The sequence below is a fragment of the Lontra canadensis genome, unplaced genomic scaffold, assembly GCF_010015895.1.
Source record: "Lontra canadensis isolate GAN:19392208 unplaced genomic scaffold, GSC_riverotter_1.0 scaffold25, whole genome shotgun sequence".
Taxonomy (NCBI): Eukaryota; Metazoa; Chordata; class Mammalia; order Carnivora; family Mustelidae; genus Lontra; species Lontra canadensis.
In genome coordinates this window covers 8262231-8281689 of record NW_022631019.1, presented here as the reverse complement: position 1 = coordinate 8281689, position 19459 = coordinate 8262231, and the positions used below count along the sequence as shown (strand labels likewise).

General features: G+C 58.0%; 1 protein-coding gene across 1 annotated transcript; it reads right to left on the bottom strand.

Moving 5' to 3' along the window:
* Positions 1 to 510: 510 nt before the first annotated feature.
* On the bottom strand, positions 511 to 19230 carry CUNH1orf167 (chromosome unknown C1orf167 homolog). The gene is made up of 16 exons (XM_032863416.1): positions 19178 to 19230; positions 15135 to 15266; positions 13405 to 14135; positions 12921 to 13190; positions 12702 to 12745; positions 12056 to 12263; positions 11248 to 11384; positions 9994 to 10088; positions 9380 to 9560; positions 7455 to 7630; positions 6726 to 6912; positions 4975 to 5161; positions 4710 to 4864; positions 3779 to 3987; positions 2745 to 2889; positions 511 to 964 (listed from the first exon to the last, which is right to left on the bottom strand). The coding sequence occupies exons 2-16, from the start codon at positions 15202 to 15204 to the stop codon at positions 511 to 513; spliced, it is 3249 nt and encodes a 1082-aa protein (XP_032719307.1). The 5' UTR covers positions 15205 to 15266; positions 19178 to 19230.
* Positions 19231 to 19459: the final 229 nt, after the last annotated feature.

Sequence of the window (19459 nt, the reverse complement as noted above, 5' to 3'; positions counted from 1 at the left end):
ACTGCCATGTGGTGTCCATTCTTGGGCCTGGCTTCCATTGCGGCCTCTTCAGTCCTGTTTGCCATTAGGCTCTTGTCACCATTTGCAGGTGTCAGAACTAAATGCCTCCTTTTTTTCTTTTTCTTTTAAAGGTTTTCTTTTCTTTTTAAGTACTCTGCACACCCAACTTGGGGCTTGAACTCACAACCCTGAGATCGAGACTCCCATGCTCCACCGACTAAGCCAGCCAGGCGCCCCAGAACTAAGTGCTTCGGGTCTGGAGAGGGACTGGTGGTTGTCTTTGAGTGGAGGAAGTTATGAAAGAAACATTCCCTTTATACCTCCTGATTTTCCTGTAATGAGCAGGTTTATTTTTTCCAATAAGGAATAAAAGGGACTTGGCAAACAGTTGCTCCTATCCCCATGTACCCGACCCTAGGCTACACCAGGATACATGAGTTCAGGTGTCTTTCTCCCTAAGACTGTGACCACAGCATTTGTCTTTGTGGTGGACCTGTGCTGGGCTGGCACTTAATAGGTGCTCAGTAAATGTTTGCCGATGGACCCAAAGATGGCAGGCTTCCAGAGCCAGGAGGCGGTTCTAGAATGTGGTAGGGGTAGTGTCCCTACCAATGGGTCCCCTGGATAAGCGTCCAGCCACGCTTGCCACCATGGGCTGAAGCAAGCCGATTCTGAGGCCACTGGCCCACCCCACCTAGGCCGGCTCACCTGCTTCCACAGGGCTGGAGTGGGGCTCAGCGCTAGAAGGCGCCCTCTGCTGGCCACCCTGGGCCACTGCCCAAGGTCAACAGCATGGGCCTCCGGGGCCTTCCTCTGTGGTTCCAACCGCATACTGAGCCCCGCTGCCTGCCACTGGGCCCAGTGGGTCCACAGGAGGCGTCTGGACCCAGCCTGCTGGAACTGGGTGATGGCGGCTCGCTGGTCACGGGCCCTGGCTGCTGACTGGGTCCAGGCCTCTAGGATCCTGGGACAGAGGGAGGAGCCCACATGTGTGTGAAGCAGAAGGTAAACCCTTCCCAGCCAGTGCCCCGCTGGATCCTCCCCTCATCCCTCTTCTGGGGAAATTGGGTTAAAAGAGGCCCAGAGAGCAGCAGAACATCACACCCCAGGGACAGAGAGTGGTCAGTCTTGCTGTCTTCGCCTTGCTCTCCCTCACAGGAGCACTGTTTAATGAGCACCTGCCGTGTTTCTGAGCCCTGAGCCCAGTGCTCGCACGCATTCCCTAAGGCGGGCCTGTTATCCTCCTCTGTCCTTCAAAGACTTGCTCCGAGAGGGGTTGCTCTGCTGGAAAGTGCGGGTCTGGACTTGGACCCCAGGACAAGCTGCGGTGTCTGGGATCGACTTTTCCTCTGACCCCAACCTCCCAAGCCCCATTGCCAGCAACCAAATACCCTCTACCTCTCACAACAGCAAGCCCAAGGGCTCAGAAGCAGACTCAGCTGGAAGCACTGTGTGGGGCTGCCCGCAGGGCTCCGGCACCCACCTGCCACTCAGCTTCTGGGCACCACAGGCTCGGCTGACCTGGCATAGGCAGGACTCACGCACCCACTGGGTCCGGCACAGGGCCACTCTCTCTTCTGCCCGCCGGCGGGCCTCACAGCACCGGCCCAGAGCCGCTCGTCATGCTATGAAGGCCTGCTGGGCCCGGGCCCTGCTCAGCTGCCTGTGTGTCCGCCCCCCGGCCCCCGCCGGCACGTGGCTTCTGCAGTAGGCCATGGAGGCCCGGGCCACATGCCATTCCTGTGCCCAGGCCTTGGTTGCTCGGGCATCCTGTCACGTGGCAAATGTGGCCCCCACGGCCTTTCTCGGGCCATCCTGAGAGGCTCCCATGGCCAGGACCACCCCTGTGTCTCTTTCAATTCCACGCCAGGCCTGGAAACGGCTGAAAAACAGGAGCAGAGGGAGGAGCGCAGCTGGCTTTTGGCGTCAAAAAGTCCCATTTATTCCAAATCGCATCCGCAAATCCCCCCACTAAGTGTCCTAGGTAATACATGGTTTTGCACACACAACTCTGTGCCTTCAGCACGTGGGCACGATTGTGTAACGGGTCCAAGTGCCAGCTTTGGTCCAGGGCCTCCACACGTGCAGACGGACTCAGGAGGACAGGTGTCCCCAGCATGGGAACCCAGCAGGTATGGGGCCAAGTCCCGGGGGAGCAATGAGGCCTGGTCGCCCCTCACAAGCCCACCCAGGGGCAGAAGGCTGGTGAGGGGAGCACAGTGTCCACTGTTCAGGTCTGAAAGTTCGGTATAGGCCACGGAGCCATCAACGGTCGGCCGCCCGTGCGGGGACACCGTGAGCATCTGCGCATTTGTAGCTGAACGGTGGGAGAAAGCATCACCCGTTCCCGCTGCTTCTAACTATGCATGAGCGAGCGCTATACATTTTACTGGAACATCTCTATTTTCACGAAGAGTTCACTCATTTGGCAACTGTATAGAGCAGAACTTCCTTGTGCTCAACAAGACACGGACGTGTGATGTTGGGACACACGTAATGGTGGATGTTGGAGGCGTGGACTTCCCCCACCTTTCCTGTGTCCCCTCAAACCAAAGGACTGACCTGGCCGGGAGTTGGAGACCCGGGGCTCATCAGGACATCAGGTAGGCGCCTCTCGAACAAAGCAGGTAAAGGAATCAATGGTCACAGGTCTATGGCTCCCTCGTTAGGTCCCCTGGGCTTTATCTCTGTTTTTTCCAGAGTGGGGATACCTCTCTCATCCTCCTACCCCCGGGCCCACCCACCTGTGAAGTAGACGCGGCTCTGGGGAGGGCCCTGGGTGTCTCCAATGAGCTGCCGCCTGCCTCCAGTCCTGGAACACGGACCCCCTCAAGGCCTGGAGATGGACCTGCACCCACGTCTGGCACCTGGCACGCAGGGACTGCTGCCCTGTGACCCGAGAGAGGCTGAGATGCCCCCGGGCCTTCATCCCAGCCCCGCCCCTCAGCCCCAGGTAACTGTGGGCCCCTCCTGGGCCAGCCCTCTGCACGTGACCCAAGCAGGGACAGAGGAGGCGCCCTAACCATCTGGGTTTAAGTGCTTGGGTTACAAGTGTCCTGTGATGAACAAGCCAACCCAGCTCACTGTTTTTCATTTCTTGGAAACGTTTAGGGATCGGGACAATTCACGTAAAAATCTAGATTTCCAGCTTTTCCTTGAAAACGAGGTCAGCATAATTGGACAACGATTGGGCTGGAGAAGCAGCTGTCCTCAGTGGACAGGACAGGAACTTTCCAGAACAACCAGGTCCCCCCCACCAGCTCCCTGATACGATGTGTTGGTGTAGTGGGAAGCCTCGGAAATGGCCCCCAGTGCTCCCCACCTCCTATGCTGGGCTCTGAGGACACCAGGACTCGGTGCTCAGGCCCGTGACTCCTGAAGGCCAGGTGAGCATAATGAGGATGAGGGTGAAGAAGATGGCGGTGATGACGACAGCAACACCTACTAGGAACTGAGCTCTGAGCCAACAGTGGGGGATGGTGTCCTAGACTCCCCAGAATCAGCCTCTGGGGAGGGTGCTGCTGTGATCCCCATTTTACAGATGAGTAAGCTGAGGCTTGCAGAGGTTGTGCAGCTTGTGTAAGGTCCACACAGCTGGGGAATGGACGGGCAATGTCCAAGCCCCTGGTTCTGCTCTGCCTCCCCTCACCGCCATCCTGAGTGTGCTCCATGAGAGTCCCATCCCTGGACTCTGCTGGAGGGCACAAAACCCTGGGTCTCCCTGATGGACCTGGCCCTTCCCTCCCCCTCAGTGACCCGGCACTAGGCCCCGACTCACTCTGCCAGCAGGAGTGCCAATGGTGCAGGGCACCTCGGACCCGTGTGCGGTCCCGTGCCCGAACCCACTGCTCCACCTCTCGCCTCTGCGCCAGCCGTCGCCGCCACAAGCCCAGCGTGGCCCTGCAGCTCCGGTCCCAGGCCCAGGCAACCGCCAGCTCTCTCTGGGCCCCTTGGGCTGTGGCCCAGTGGCTCCAGCTGAGGAGAGCGCTAGGAAGGGTGGGGAGGGGAGCGTCCACGCTGAGGATGGTCATTGCCACCCTGGGCTCTCCCAGCCATCCCCTCCCTCAGGAGCCTGGAGGGGGGGAGTTTTCTCCCTGTTTCCATCATGGGGGAGCGTGGCTTGCTGGGGACTGGACTGCTCAAATGCTACTCCCAGTGTTATAACAACAGGTTAGGGATGAGATGGGATCACGGACCCCAAGTCCTGAGTTCCGCCACTAGCGATCAACACTGTTATGAACTGAGTGCTTACTATGTGCCAGGCACTGGGCTAGGGGATTATGTGCCCCTACCTTGTTGATGCCCACTGGAGTGACTACTGTTATCATCCCCATACAAACGGAGAGATGGAGACACAGAGAGGTTAAGCAACTTGCCCAAGATCACAGAGCTAGGGAGGGGCAAAGCTGGGATTAGAACCCAGGCGGACCCAAGCATTGTGCTGCAGATAAATGAATGAATGAACCACAGCTACGAAGTCTCTGGGAGAAATGACTGGCAGGCTGGGAGGGCAGGAGAAGTCCAGAGGACCTGAATCTCGGTTCCAACGGATTGGAGCGTGGGGTGGGAGCCCTCTGGGAGGCAGACCCCAAAGGGACGTAGGAGGAATGGGAGTCAAGGGTCAAGGAGTAATGGGAAGGGGACTGGGAACAGGATGTCCACAGAGCGGTGGGCGGCGTGGCTCACCCACCATGGGGAGGGATCCCTACCGCCTCTGAAGAGTACACCGGTGCCACCTCGCTGCACCCCGGGAGTGCTGAGCCCGCATCTGCCAGGGCAGAAGGCACTGTGCCCTCTGCTGTTGCCCAGATGCCCACAGAAGCCTCAGTGGGAGGGTCTCCAAGGGGGCGGGGGTCCTGGAAGCCTGGGGAAGGAGGAAGGGAGTCTTGGATCCTCGGGCCCTGCCCTGTCTCCACTGTCTCCTCCCACCTGCCCCCCACCCACCCCAGACCATTCCCACCCTCTGCCCCTCACCTTCTCTAGTGAGCTTCGGGGTGGGCTGCCGTCCAGCAGTGGCTCCCCTCCCGGGATGCTGCCCAGGAGCTCCGGGGCCAAGGTGGTCCTGGCACTGTCTGACGGGGTGCTTGGACCCCACACCTTCAAATGCCACCCCCTCAGGATATGCCGAATCACCTGCCGCCTCATGCCCTGGAGGAAGGAGCTACAGGAAGGGGCAAGTGAATCCCCGGGGCCCCAGCCTCACCCCCAGGCTGATGGGACTGCCAAGCAGGGGCTGCCCCCAGCCGGGTCTCTGCCAGAGCTGATCTGGAAGGGGCCACCCATGCCAAACTCCAGGCTAGAGCATCACCTTGCAAGCCAGCCACATAGGGGACTACGTGGGGGGCTCCAAGACGTACTCATGCCCATTGGGGTCCCACCCCCCGGAGATTCTGACTTGGCAGTCCAGCTGCGGCCTGGGCTTCCTGACCTTTCCAGGGCTCCAGAGTGACTCTCACGAGCATCTAAGGCTGAGGCCACTGCTTTCTACACCTGTGTCAGCTCGAGATCCTTGCCACACTCCTGATGGGACACGGAGCTGGGCCCCAGACCCAAGGACCCCGGACTCAGGGGACCACTCGTATGGCCACATCAGTATTTCTGCCTCTGCTCAGTTATGTAGATAGGGAAACTGAGGCCTGGTGGAAGGCCATTTCCCCAAACTCCAAATAGCAGAAGATGGGGGAATCCAAAAGCTTATTTTAGAGCACAGGACAGCCCCAGCTATGTCGGAAGGAGATACTGACTGTTCCCTGGTGACCAAAGGCTAGAGGATGGACTACAGGAGGGAGAGCTACATTCTAAGGGATCACGGTGAACTGACTTCCCTGGGAATTCTAGGGGCTTCATTCAAAGAGACAGAGGGTCCAAGTGGACCAAGTGGGTGTGGGACGATGGATACTTGGCATGTGGCTTTGTCTTTTTTAAGATTTTCTTTATTTGAGAGAGAGAGAGAGAGCATGAGTGGGGGGAGGGGCAGAGGGAGAAGCAGGCTCCCCAGTGAGCAGGAAGCCTGACCTGGGGCTTGATCTCAGGACACCGGGATCATGCCCTGAGCCGAAGGCAAACACTTAACTGACTGAGCCACCCAGGCATCCCACTATGGGGCTTTCAACTTATCCCTGCAACCACTGGCTTACATTCTGCTTGACATTCCACCAGGGCAGCAGGCCCCTCCTGACCCCCATCACCCGCTCCCCCGCAGCCACCAGTCTGGAGTCTGGGTCCCAGCACTTGTAGAAAAGCAACAGCGACCAAGAGAGTTGCTCCTAACTCGTAGTGTGATTTCAAGCAAGCTGCTTGGCCATCTGAGCCTCAGTTTCTCTAGCTTTATAATGAGGCCGACTGGGGCACGGGACCATGCCTCCCACCTGCCAGACCACGGCAATGCAGGCACGGTTCCTGCCACCAGGGGGCTCCCACCCATCCTGGAGAAGAGCAAGCAAGCTCCTGTGTTTGCAAGCTCTTGTGTTGACAAGCGTTTGTGTCCCCGGCCAACCCATGGCTCCCACAGCTCGCTCTCTGCTCAGTCACTGTCTCCAGGCCCCTGGGCCACCTCCCCGAGCCCTGCACCAGTACCGCAGCGTGCTGGGCCCGGGGGCGGGGGGTGCCCTCTGCAAGACCTGGGGAAGAGCAGGACCTGGCCCATCCCCCAGAGGGCACTTCCCAGGGCTCAGCTCCACTCACATACCCCCTCAACCCTGGGTCACAGGCTTGCAGACACCTACTCAGCCCTCTGGTGCTGGGACAGCCGTGTCCTCCAGAGCAGCAGCACCCGGTGCAGGGCCAATCTCTTGCAGGCTTCCTGCAGGGAGCCCCCCCGTTGCTCCGGGGGCAGCCCCTGGGCCTGAGCCATAACCCCCAGGCCCTGGGCTGTGGCCCCTCCGGGCGCAGAGCTGCAGAGGGCCGTGTTCCCTAAGGAGCCATCAAAGGATGAATCAGCCGCATCCCCAGTGACCTCCTTCCACCCAAAGCCCTTGGTGGAACCTGTGGCAGCCTCAGCCCACCTCACCCCTCCTTAGGAACTCCCCTCCCAGGCACTGCCCCCACCCACTGCCTCCAAATCCTCCCCTGCAAGACACCTCGGAGATCCCATCTTCCCCTATCAGATTCTGGGGGAGGGAAACAAGGGCTGTGAATTATCTCCCAGATCAGGAACTTCTGAGAGCAGCGACCACATCCCCTCCTAGCGGAAGATGGAACAAAGTCTCTTGCCTAGAGCAGCTTATGACCTGGAGTGAGGATGGGGCCCAGCCAAGGCCTGCCCGCTCTGGGGACCCCTCCTGGACCCTCTTGGGCCGTCAGACTGCACTCCCCAGAATGCTCCGGGTACCACCATCCCCCATCACGAGAAGCCATCAGTTCCCATGGGGCCCACCACAGAAGGAGCTTAGGTGACAATGTTTGCTGGGGTGGGAGGGAAAGGGAACCCCTCGGCCTGCCCCTCACTCGCTCACTGGCCTTCTGGCGGCAGAGGGACAGCTGGGTCACCTTTGCTCCATCTGAGGCCCGGAGCTGTTTCATCCACATCCACTGTTGCAGACATAACCTCAGGGTCCCTGCCCGGCGGCGGGCCAGGCGGTCCCGGTACAGGGCGGCTCTTAGCATGAACTTCTGCCAGGCCCCAAAGCACCTGGGGAGCCAAGAGAAGGTGCTGGTACTAGTAGTAATGACGGCAGCTACAGCCACCTGCCCTGTGCCACTGCTGAGGCCGGGGACAAGCCCCTTCACACTCTGAACCTGTTCAGGCCACCACGCCCTTACCCCTCGGTGCCCGGATGGCCTCAGCAGCCTCCTGTCTGGCCTCTCGTATCCACTCGGGGCCCCTCCAGGCAGTGGTGGCTCCGTGGCCAGAATGATCTTTTCCCAAGTTCAAATGCCGTCATCTTACTCCTCTGCTGAAAACCTCCAGCGCCACCCACCCCTGCCCCCCTGCCTTGCGCTTAGGACAGAATGTCAGCTCCTCAACACCACCTACAAGGCCATGCGTGATCTGGCCCCCGCATGCCTTTCCATCATTACCTTCAACCTTCCCCTGTCCCCCAGGCTCCCCACCTTGGGCTACCAAGGTGTCCTTTGAGTTTCCCACACTCCCCTATCACGGGACTTTGCCTGCGCCATTCCCTTGCCCAGTGCTCTCCTGCCGACTCTCCCTCAATGGGCCAAGCATTCACCCTCACATCTTCGTGAAACTGTGGTCAAGCTCAAAGTTCTCTTAGGAAACGGCACTGGTGGGGGCGGGGGGCACCTAGGTGGCTCAGTGGGTGAAACATCTGCCTTGGGCTCTGGTCGTGATCCCAGGGCCACACGTGGGGCTCTCTGCTCAGCTGGGAGCCTGCTCCTCCCTCTCCCTCTGTGCTCTCCCTCCTTCCCTCTCTCTCTCAAATAAATAAAAATAAAATCTTTAAAAAAGAGAGAAAAATCTACACGGGGGAATGCAGTCAGCAGGAATCAGACCCAGGGAAACTCTACTCAACTAGCAGCCTGGTTTCCTCCACAGATAAATTGCAAAGAAAAACAAAAACCCAAAAGACTAGAAGGGACATCAGAGGTCAAAAAGACCTTAACGGCTTATCCACCAACTTTAACATAAGGACTTTATTTGGATCCCGGTTCAAACAAGCTCTAACAGAATGTGCACCTGTAAAACAGTGGGAAATGTAAAGTCTGACCAGATGTTTTTTGGCATTAAGCAATTAATGTTCACTTTTAAGCGTGATCATGGCACGGGCGTTATGTCATTGAAAAGACTTCCTATCTTTTAGAGACGCTACAGAAGTATTTATGGGTGAAACGGTATGATGGGGGGGCTTTAAAATAACGTAAGGGGAGCAGTTGGGGTATGGATGAAACAGGGTTTTCAGGAGGTGATTTTCTTTTTCCTTCTCTTTTTAAAATATTTTATTGGTTTATTTTTTAAAGAGAAAGAGAGCATGAGCAGGAGGGGCAGAGGGAGGGGGAGAGAGAGAAGCTCCTGGGGACTCCACACTGAGCCCAACACAGAGCCTGATTCCAGGACCCTGAGATGGTGACCTGAGCTGAAACCAAGAGCCAGACACTCAACCCACTGCCCCACCTGGGCGTCCCCAGGAGGTGATTTTCTTGAAGCTGGGTGATGGGCACACTGGGGGTTAGTATCTATTTTCTTTATTTTCGTGTAAGATGTAAATGTCGCATTGTAAAAAATTAACACAGGAAAAACCCTCTTACGGGACTGTGTTCCTTCCCCTCACAACACTTTAACTTAGGGCGCACCCACTGTGATGGCCATGCTTCCTGGAGGGGGGCTGGGGGGCGGCGGGCACCGAGCTCTGCTGAGGACCAAACCCCTCTGCCTCAAGGAAGGGGGTCCCCACTCCCACCTTCTTCTGCTCCTCCCTACCTGCAGAGCCAGGCTCTCCACTGCTCAGGGTCCAGAGAGGCTCCCCTGGGTGTCACAGGAGAGCACGGGGCTAGGGGCGGCCTACCCCTCCTCTGAGTCCTCAGTGAGACCTGGGAGGCCTCTCTCTGGACCCCCCTCTCCTGCCAGGCCCATTCCTTCAGATGGAACCACAAGAAGAAGACTGAAGAGCGAGAAGAGAGAGGGTAGGGAGGATCAGGACAGGAGGAGGCTCTGTTGTTCCCCGTCTCTGGGCGTCCGTTTTCCCCGTGAGTGAGTGATGTCTGAGGGACCCTCCGGTTCGAACACTCAAGCTTCTGCAGGACCTGAATTAGCATCGGGACACGAATACAGGATGTGCACCTCTCATACTGTGTGCCCTTGAGCTGGTCACTTAACTTCTCTGTGCCTCACTTTCCCCAACCGTACACTGGGCACAAAGCCTTGCCCAGGTCCCTGGACGCTCAAATGAGATCGTGTCTGGGAAGCTGTCCCAGGAGATGCTCAGTAAACATTCATTCGTGCGGGAGCCGCAGCCCTGCCCAGTGTGGGTGCTCGGGGCCAGCCCTGCTCCCTCTCCCCTGTTTTCCTGGGGCCTGTGGGGGCCCACAGCTCACCAGCCAGTTGTTGTAAGACCTGCAACATCTGCTCTACCCCATCGCCTCCAGCTGGTCTCGGCCAGGCTCCTGCCTCCTCCCTCAGACTCCCTGGACTGCAAGTAAAGTTGCCCAGAGAGAGGAAGCGATGACCCGGGTTGGGCTGAAGGAGAGCTCGCAGTCCCAGCCTGGCCACCTGGCCGCCACCCACCACGGCATGTGCACAGGTGCGATGAGCTGCCCCTCCCCGACCCCGTTCTCTCCATGTCATCCCTGATTATGGAAGCAACTTGGGGGGAGATTTCTGCCTTTGTTTCATTCTTTTTTTTTTTTTTTTTTTTTAAGATTTTTAAAATTTATTTGACAGAGAGCGAGCACAAGTCGGGGGAGCAGCAGGCAGAGGGAGAGGGAGAAGCAGGCTCCTCGATGAGCGGGGAGCCCGATGCAGGGCTCGATCCCAGGACCCGGGGATCATGACCTGAGCCAAAGGCAGAGGCCTTGACCCACTGAGTCACCCAGGTGCCCCTTCAATCCTGTTTGAATTCTTACCGCAAACATGTATTCAAACAAATGGCATTTGAATAATTACTTTAAATACGTTTGTTTCCTTTACAAGGAGGAATAAAACCCTTACTTTGCTGTAGTGGACGACGAGGGAATGGAGAGGAAATGGCCAATTTGAATTTCACTAAGCACTATCTGTTATTTCAGCATGTTTTTTGGATGAAATATTTATTGATTCTCACTTTGAGCGGTGGTAAAATACACAATACATGAAACTTACCGTCTTAACCATCTCTAAGTGCGCGGTTAGGTGGTGCTCAGTAATTGTATGACATTTCACTGTTTTTCCTTCTGTATCGTTTCATGTGCACGAAAAATACCTTACACATCATTTTTTAGCCTTTCCCCCCATCTAACATAGCACAACCATTTATCCTCGTCACTAAAAATCCCATGCAAATACCAGGAAACTGCTTCTGGGAAGGGGGATACGTGGGGAAGGGCGGTGAAAGGTTCGGATAACTATCTGGGGTGTTTTTTCGAATCAAGCACGTGTGACTGTTACGATCAGAAATAACGCCAATAAGAGGCAGGTGTGAATAATGCGGCTGTGGACGTACTATTGTACAAATCTTTGTCCACTTCATCCTCATTCTCTTGTGGGGGGAACCGGGAGGGGGTTGGGCACTGAGGCAGGAATCGGGGAAGGGGAGGCCACCCAAACTGCCCAGGCCACACTGACCAATGCGCCACAGGGTTGTCCAGGACTACCTGCTTCTCCTGATGGGGTCTGCCACTAGCTCCCTTCCTGGGGGGCCCTGGCCTTGTCCTGCCCCAGAGGGTGGGGGTCCTGGCCCAGTCTGGATGTGGGGCTGCCCCTGCTTCTGCTGTAGAGTCCGGTTTCTCCACTGGGGAAGAGAGAGGGAAAGAAGGATGTCAGCGGCAGCCTCAAACCCCAAGAGGAGGCACCTGGATGGGGTGTGGGGACAGAAATGTCCAACCACAGAGCCTTCGGTCTTAACCTGTAAACTGCCCGGCCCCTTTGGGAATAAATGAATGAATGCAGAGAAAGAGCCCAAGACGCAGTGCTTTCCTTGAGAGGCAACATCGGGAGCTGGGCCCTCCCAGAGCACCCCCTTTCCCAAGGAGGGAAGAACACAGACGTGTCTTGCCAGTCCTGGCTAGCTAACCAGTAGTAAAAGACAGCAACCACCCATAAGGCGGAGCACTTGCTATGTGCTAAGTAGGGTTCTAAGTCCTTTCTCTGTATTAATTTAACCTCACAACATCCCTGAGAGGTAGGTACTATTATTATCATCCCCTTTTGAAGCGAAAGAAACTAAGGCACAGAGAGGTTAAGCAACCTGACCAAAGTCACACAGCAAGAAACTGTGGAACCAAGAAAGTAGTGGAGGCAGGATGTGATCTCAAGCAGAGCTGGTGCAGGTGTCTGTGTGGCCCTCCACCTGCTCTCCCGAAGATCACTCAGGAGATGCAGAACAGGTGCCCAGGGGAACGCCCTCCCCCGACATATGAGCCTTTCATCACCGCCCCATGGCCCAACCCGGAGGCCCCTGACCTTCTGGAAGCTCTGGGCCAGCAGGGCCTGTGTGTGTCGCCGCCACGCCACCTCCAGCTGGGCCTCCAGGAGCCGCGGAGCCTGGCGAAGCGTCCACAGGCCTCTGCGCAGCAGCTGCTGGTGGCCCAGGGCCACCGCTGCAGCCTCTGCCCGGCGTTTCTGCACCAGGTGCCACCACGTTCTGAAACATCTGGAGAGCCACTGCCGGCTAGGGCCGGACCGGGGCTGATCAGGGGGGTGGGCCGGGGCACCTGCCCAGCCCTGATGTCCCATGCTGCGGCAGGAAGACCAGCTGCGGGCTGGAACAACACCCTCTGTTGGTGGCCAGCCCAGGAAGTCCCGGCCAGGAAAGCTCCCAGAGCCGCAGAGTGCCTCCTGGATGGCCAAGAGTGCCAGGCAGCCTTAGTGGTTACAGACTCCCAGCAGCAGCAACAGCAGTCCCCATGTCCCTGTCCCTGGGGCCAGGGAGGGCCCTTGCGTTCCCCAGCAGGGGCGGTGGGAAGGGAGTCCCCTCCCTGGAAGTCCCGCGAGGACCTGCCGCCAGGGCCTGACCTCCATCAGAGGCTCGTCTCCCCTGGCCCAGGCAAATGGGGGAGTAGGTCTCCCAGGAGGGTGGCCAGCCCCCACCCCCATCCCATGGCCTCACCGGGCTGTCTCGGATTCCAGGCTCAGCATGTTTCGGGCTTTTTTCTTGGAAAGCCAAAAGACATGACAGTTCTCAGGCTGAGGAGCGAGCAGGACAGGACACGCTCTGCCAAGCCTGCCTGCCCAACAGGGTAGTGGCAGAGAGCTGGCCATGAGAGTTTCCGGGAGAAGCCCTCCGGGGGTCCCCCAGTTCCCATGCCCAGCCTCCTCTGGCCTCCACCTGCACGATGATCCTTGCTGGGGCTGTGTCCTGTGGGCAGGAAGCCACGCTCTCTTCCTCCTTGCGGACCTGCTCCTGTGGAGTCAACTCTCCTCTTTCCCGCCTGGGTGAAACACCCCAGGCAGCCCCAGAGCCAGCCGAAGAGCAGAGTCCGGCCTCCTTGCTGCCCGTACCTCGAGGGAGCCGGGGCACTCCCCTCTGCCCGCTGCTGTATGTCGGACCCAGGGAGAAGTTCTCTCCTTGCCTCAGGGGCTTGGCCTGAAGGTCGCCCTGTTTAGGGTCAAGGAAATCCCCAGTCAGGATCCCCAGCGTGGTCTCTAGGGACACAGGCTTCCTGCTTGCCTGAGAGTCTGAGAGGGCAGCCTGGGTCCTCTGTGTCTCTGGGAAATGCACAGTTTCCCTGAGACCTGGTAGGTAGGTGTTCCTCCCTCCCATCCCAGGAAGCAGGCACAGGTTGGCTGGACGGGGGGTGGGCAGGGAGTACCTGGCCATTGCTGGGTTCCTGGCACACCTGGCACCTGAGACGGTTGACTGCACGCTCCAGGTATCGCACGGAGGCCAGCAGCTGGCGGATGGCCGTTTGGGATGGGGTCCGAGCCTGGCTCTGGACAGGGACGGTCAGGTCTTCCAGGGTGAGGGGTTTCCCTCTGAGCCCAGAGGGCCAGCTCCCCAGGCCACACCAGGGTCTGGAGCCTGGCCGTGTGTGCCCACTGAAAGGACCAAAGCCTGCATCAGGCTGGACATCTGGGCCGGGGATGTCTGTGGCCAGCAGCTGGGACTGTCTCAGGCTGGACCATGGGCAAGCCAGTGATCCTTGAGGGCGAGGCCTTCCCTGAGGTGTCAGGTGGGGCCAGAGGCGGTGGCTGATGGGACTTCTGCCCTGAGCCGAGCTGGTCCCCCTCATGCTCAGGTTACTCTGCTGGATGGCGAACTCTCTGGCCCTCCCCTGGGGCGTGCCGGCGGGGGGCTGCAGGTTACTCTGCTGTTGCAAGCTTGCGTTCATCAGCTGGCCAGCTGTGCCCTTCAGGACGGGGCTCAGGTCGGGGCTCGGTTGTCCAGCCAGGTTGGTCTGGACTCGGCAAGGCTCCTGGCACAGCACGGCGCCTGGGGAGGGGGTGATGACAGGCCCTCCCCTCTGGGCCTGGCTCGCGCGCACCCACCGGCCATGGCCGCTGCCCAGGCCGACACTTGGGCTCTTCAGGAATCTCCGCTGCTCTAAAGAGAAGAGAGACAGTTGTGCCCTGGGGAGGAGCTGGTGGTCAGGGCTCGGGTGGGTTGGGGGTGCTGGTCAGAGACAGGGCCCCAGGTGGGGGGCTCAGGACTCCCCCAGTGGACCAAGGGGTGGTCTGACTCGGTGCCTGGCTGCAGGGAGCAGGGCTGGGGTCCAGGCAGGGAGGAAGGGAGAGGGAAGCGGGGGGACAGGAATGAGGCTGTTGAGGGCATCCCAGGTGAGAGATGACAGGGCTGGGATCAGGGGTGGCAGGGATGGAGGAGGGAATTTGGAGACAGATTCTGATCTGCTGTGGAGGCTCCGAACGGGGGTGGGAGGGAGCACGTGAAGGGAAGAGAAGAGTAGAGGATGACTGATTTCTGGCTTGGGAAGAGGTGATGGGGGACAGCCCCGCGGGTTAGAACAAGACCCAACAACACATCCAACAGCTGCGAGGGAGCGGCTCTGGGGGACTCGGGGTGGGGCATAGTCTCCCCGGTCCCCAAGGCCATTGCACAGTGGGAGACTAGGCTTCCTGGGGGCTGCCTGGGAGGACCCAGCATCCGGAGTGGGCCAGAAGACTTGCACATTTGAGGACAGGAACTAAAGCTCAGGGTCTTTAGACCTGAGTCATACCACTCGCCCCAGGGTCACACAGCTAGAACTTGGAGAAAGTGGCATGTGAATCAGAATCTGAATTTGCTCGGGGTCAGCTTCTGTCCTTGGCTGGACCAGCTCTGTCGCCTTCTTGAAGCCCCAAGAGCCTGAGCCACTACCCCAGCACAGACTGCCCTGGGAGTTGGGAGGTGGATCCCTTCCCAGCCAGGGGTCCCAGCCAAGCCCACTCCTGGTCCGCTCAGCCCCAGGCTGGGAAGACTTTGTCCTGGCCCTGCTGTCCCGGTCCAGCTGGAATTAGGGAGGCCCCAGGCTGGCCTGATGGGAAGGGAGCTGTGGGCCAATAGCTGCTCCTGCCACACCCAGCCCAGACCCATTAAGCATCTTGCCTGGCCTCAGGGGCACCGCAGGCCTGGGGGGCACATTCTCTTTGTGGCTAGCATCAGGTCTCAGCTCCATAGGCTCCACGGCAAAGCCAAGGCGACAGCGTCCTTGGTCCACACCACAGCCAGCGGTCTGACCTGTTTGATGAGATGGGTTCTGAAGGGCAAGGACAGGATGCCCGGTCCTCGCCAGGCCACAGCCCAGCCCTGGTCCACACCTCACCCTTCACCAGTACCCCTGGTTGCCCTGGGGCCCAACCCCAGCTGTCCTGGTCAGACCAAACCACCCTCTTTCCTTTGAAAATGTCTCCTGTCCTCCAGCACCTGCTCCTTCTAACGCTGACCACAGACCTCTCTCTCTGTGGCCCCTGCTTCCCAGGCAGCCCTCTCAGGTGTGGGCTCTCTCAGACCACTGGGCCGGGAGAGGGGGCCCTCTTTGCTTCCTGCTGCCGCTTCCCACCTTCTCCTCTCTCCAGAACACTCTAGTCCGAAGCTCCAGGCAGGTGCTGAAACCAGTCCAGGCCCTGTCCCCTCGTTCCTTGAAAGTTTCAGCTCTGGCTCACTGTTGCAGTCTCCAACACACACCACGGTTCTTGGCAATCTCACCATCCACACGGCCGACACCTCCTACTCCTGGTGTGCAGAGTCCTCGATCTCTCCTTTCCCACCATCTTGCCCTTTGTCCCATCTCAACCACCTGCTCCCATGGGGCCCCCAGACTCGGTCACCCTAAATAATTGCACCCACTCCATAATTTCGGCTCCAGAGCCCACCCCCACACTCTAGCACCCGATACAGTGGTCTTTTCCCCATCAGACCCTATCCTCTGGCCCTGCCGACCTCTGACAATCCCTTGCTGCTTTGCTGTCTCACCCCTCCTTCCAAGGTTTAACCACGCGGCGTATAAGCACCCTTGGTATACCCTCCCCCTGGCCCCACACCCCTCCTCTCTCTGCTCAACACTCATCAGTACTTTTCACCTACTGCTGCATGGACCACCTCACTCCAAATGACCACCTTCCATCCCAAGTCAGGGCAAGGTTGTGGGAGACTCACACCCTAGTCCCCCCCTCCTCCTGCCCAGATGCCAAGTCACACTTTCTCCTCTGTCCTCAAATCCCTGCCACCACTTCTTCGCCCCCACCCCTTCCAGCAGCCCTTGCTTTCTGCTGCAGTCAGAAAATAGGGTGATCGGAAGAGAAATTCTTTGTGTTCCTTTGCCAGCCAGCTTCCGGGCCATAGCCTCCTAGTTCTTCCCCCATCCTGTGTGGTCCCATTCCCAGCCTGACCCTCCCCTGCCCTCCAAGGGCCATCCCGTCTTGCCTCCTCAAGGACAGCGCCCAGGGCCACCACTGGCCTCCCAGGTGCCCTTCTGTGAATCAGGAAAAGCACCCATGACCCCCAGAGTCCCACAGCAGACTCAGGCCTGAACTGGGGGGGCGAGCTTGGGCAGTGGGACACTGGCTTCGGTGTCCTTGCTCCAAAACCAACCCCCACCAAAGCTTCCCCCTTTTATACTGAATCATTCCTACAAGCACTTAAGGACTTAATCATTGCTCTGAGTACTTCTTCTAACTTTAAAAAAACGCGAAACAACGGAAAACCATCCCCCATCATCCTTCTTGAGCCTCCAGGTTCCAGGTCACCTCTCCCACTCTCACCACACCCAAATCCCAATTCCTCTCCCATCTCCACCTCTTCTGCCCTCCCTGCCATCGGCTTCCCCAACCCCCACCTGCCCAAAGCTGCTTTCTTCCAGCTGATCCCCGAGATGCCACGCCCCTGGCCAGCCCGCAGCCCTGGGCCTTCTGGAGGCAGAAGCCGCAGAGTATGGGGCTCATTCACTCGTCCCCGTGGGACCCCTGGCCTCCCTGACTCCAGGATGCCCTCTTCTCAGGTGTGGAACCAAACTAAAATGGAGATGAATGGAGATGGCCAACGCAGGTGCATAAAGGACACTTAACCTAACCTTCCAGGAATTACAGTCCTTCTCACATATCAGCCAAGGACACCAGCCAATTCCTGACCACCAAAGTCTGTTCGTGCTCTCTCTGGACTTCCTTATTCCCTTGGAGTCCCTTGAATCCAAGTAAGAAAGACCATTAGCTCCAGATCAATCAGTTCTAAAAACCAAATAACTTCTGCATTTATCCCATAAAACCCCCTTACTCTGTGCGCAGTCGGAACTCAATGCTTCTGTAGCCTTGAGTTTCCTGGCTCCCAGGGAGAGAACCTTGCCATGACTCAAGTCTTTCTGCTTGGTTTTATTCAGTGTGCAGAGTTTGGATTTTGATTGAGTTTCCTTCCCTCCCTCCTGCCTGCCGCCTCCTTCCCACTCACCTCTTTTGGTTCCTCCTCTTCTGAGCTTGTGCCCTCAAGGTCCAATACCAGGGAGCCTGTCTCTTATGTAAGTCAAGTTCTCTCAGAACCCAGCTACCTCTAGTGATTTATGGCTCATCTGCTTTCTTGATATGATGGCAGAGTAGTTGCAACAGAGACCTTATGGTCATCAAAGCCGAAACCAGTGGGGCGCCTGGGTGGCTCAGTGGGTTAAAGCCTCTGCCTTCCACTCAGGTCATGATCTCAGGGTCCTGGGGTCAAGCCCCGCATCAGGCTCTCTGCTCAGCGGGGAGCCTGCTTCCCCCCCACATGCCTGCCTCTCTGTCTACTTGTGATCTTTGTCTATCAAATAATTAAATAAAATCTTAAAAAAAAAAGCCTAAACCATTTATTCTCTGGCCTTTAAGAACGTTTGCTGACCCCCTGTCTCGCATTATCGGCCCCTCCCTCATTAACTTACTGACCTCACCCCTTGTCCCTCTTGCTCTCTCTGCTCCAAACACACTAGCCTCCTTGCTGTTCTTCAAAAATGCTGTGTGTGTGTCCCTGCCTCAGGGCCTTTGCACCTGCTGTTCCCTCTGCCTGGAACTTTCTCCCTCTCCCCTTCAAGGCCAGCCTTAACCATGGCAGTGAGCCCTTCCCTGACCATTCTCCCCTGACTGTAGTGGGTCCCTGATGAGGTCAACAAAAGCCAGAGAAATGTAGCTTAAGTTACATCTCCTTACAGCCCACAGCCATTGCTGAATTCCAGAGACAGGCAGAGCGTGACCTTCCTCAAGGAACTCATGGTTGCCCTCACGTTGATGTTTTACTAGATACAAAAACCAGCCTTATCTTGACAACAGCCAGACCTCCAAGGTCCTGTAGACCCTGCTCTCAGCACACAAAAATTCCTGAGGAACTCACATGATCTCTACCCCCACCCCTTCCTCCCCAGACTTAAAAGTCTAGAACCAGTGACTCCTCACAATCCTGGTGCAGCATTTTCTGCCCATGAGTCCTGTCCCCCTGCTTTAAGAAAACCTTTTCTACACTGAAAACTTCTCAAGAATTCTTTCTTGACTGTTAGATCCCGAACCCCACATCAGATCACAGCATCCCCACTCTGTCCTTTCTTTACCCTGCATGACTTTTCTCCATGACTTGCCACCACCTAACAGAGAAAAGAAAGTAGAGTTTGCTCCCCTCCCTCCAGGGAGCTGTGAGCCACTATCTTTTCTTCCCCTTCAGTATTTGCTGCAGCTGGACTCATACCTGGCCCATAAAGGGGCTTCTACACTATGCAAAATGAGCGCGGGGCCCATGGCAAAGGGCATGCAGCCTTTAGCGCACACCCTGTCAAATCGACACCGTAGCCCTAGGCATTAGGTTGCTTGTTCTAGAGATGGGGAAGCTGGAGCTTAAAGGGGCTATGGGTCTAGCCCACGGCCGCAGCGGGTCAGAGGCTGCAGAGGGGCCAGGGGTGGAAGGGGGACTAACGCCACAGCGCATGCTCAGAACCAGGACACCGTCCCCTCCCCCCAACCCCCGCCAACGCTTTCCAAAAAAGTCTAGAGACAGCTCAACCCTCAGGTTGGAGTCCCCACCCGGTGCCCGGGAGCGTCTGTCCATCCATGTGCTCCTCACCTCTCCCATCTCTGTCCGCCCCCTGGACACGCCCCCCCATCCCTGCCCAATGGAGGACATCAGAGCCTCCCTTCTTCTTCTACCCAAAGAACCGGAGGTCACTTTTCCTGGCCTCCTGGGCCCGTCCTCCGGCGTCTGTCCTCCTCCTCCCCGTCGGGCTTGAACTTGGAGGGTTCCTCCGGCGAGGGCTAACTAACGACCCAGGCGGGTGGGGTTGGGGGGACGGCAGAGAACGCGCCACCCAGCGCTCGCGGAGCCTGGAGGGGCACGCGGTGGCTCCAGGAGTCGGGAGGGCGGCCACCGGGGGCCGCCGCGTGGGCTGCAGGGCGCGGGCGGGGCATCCACCCGAGCGCGCGTCCTCCGCG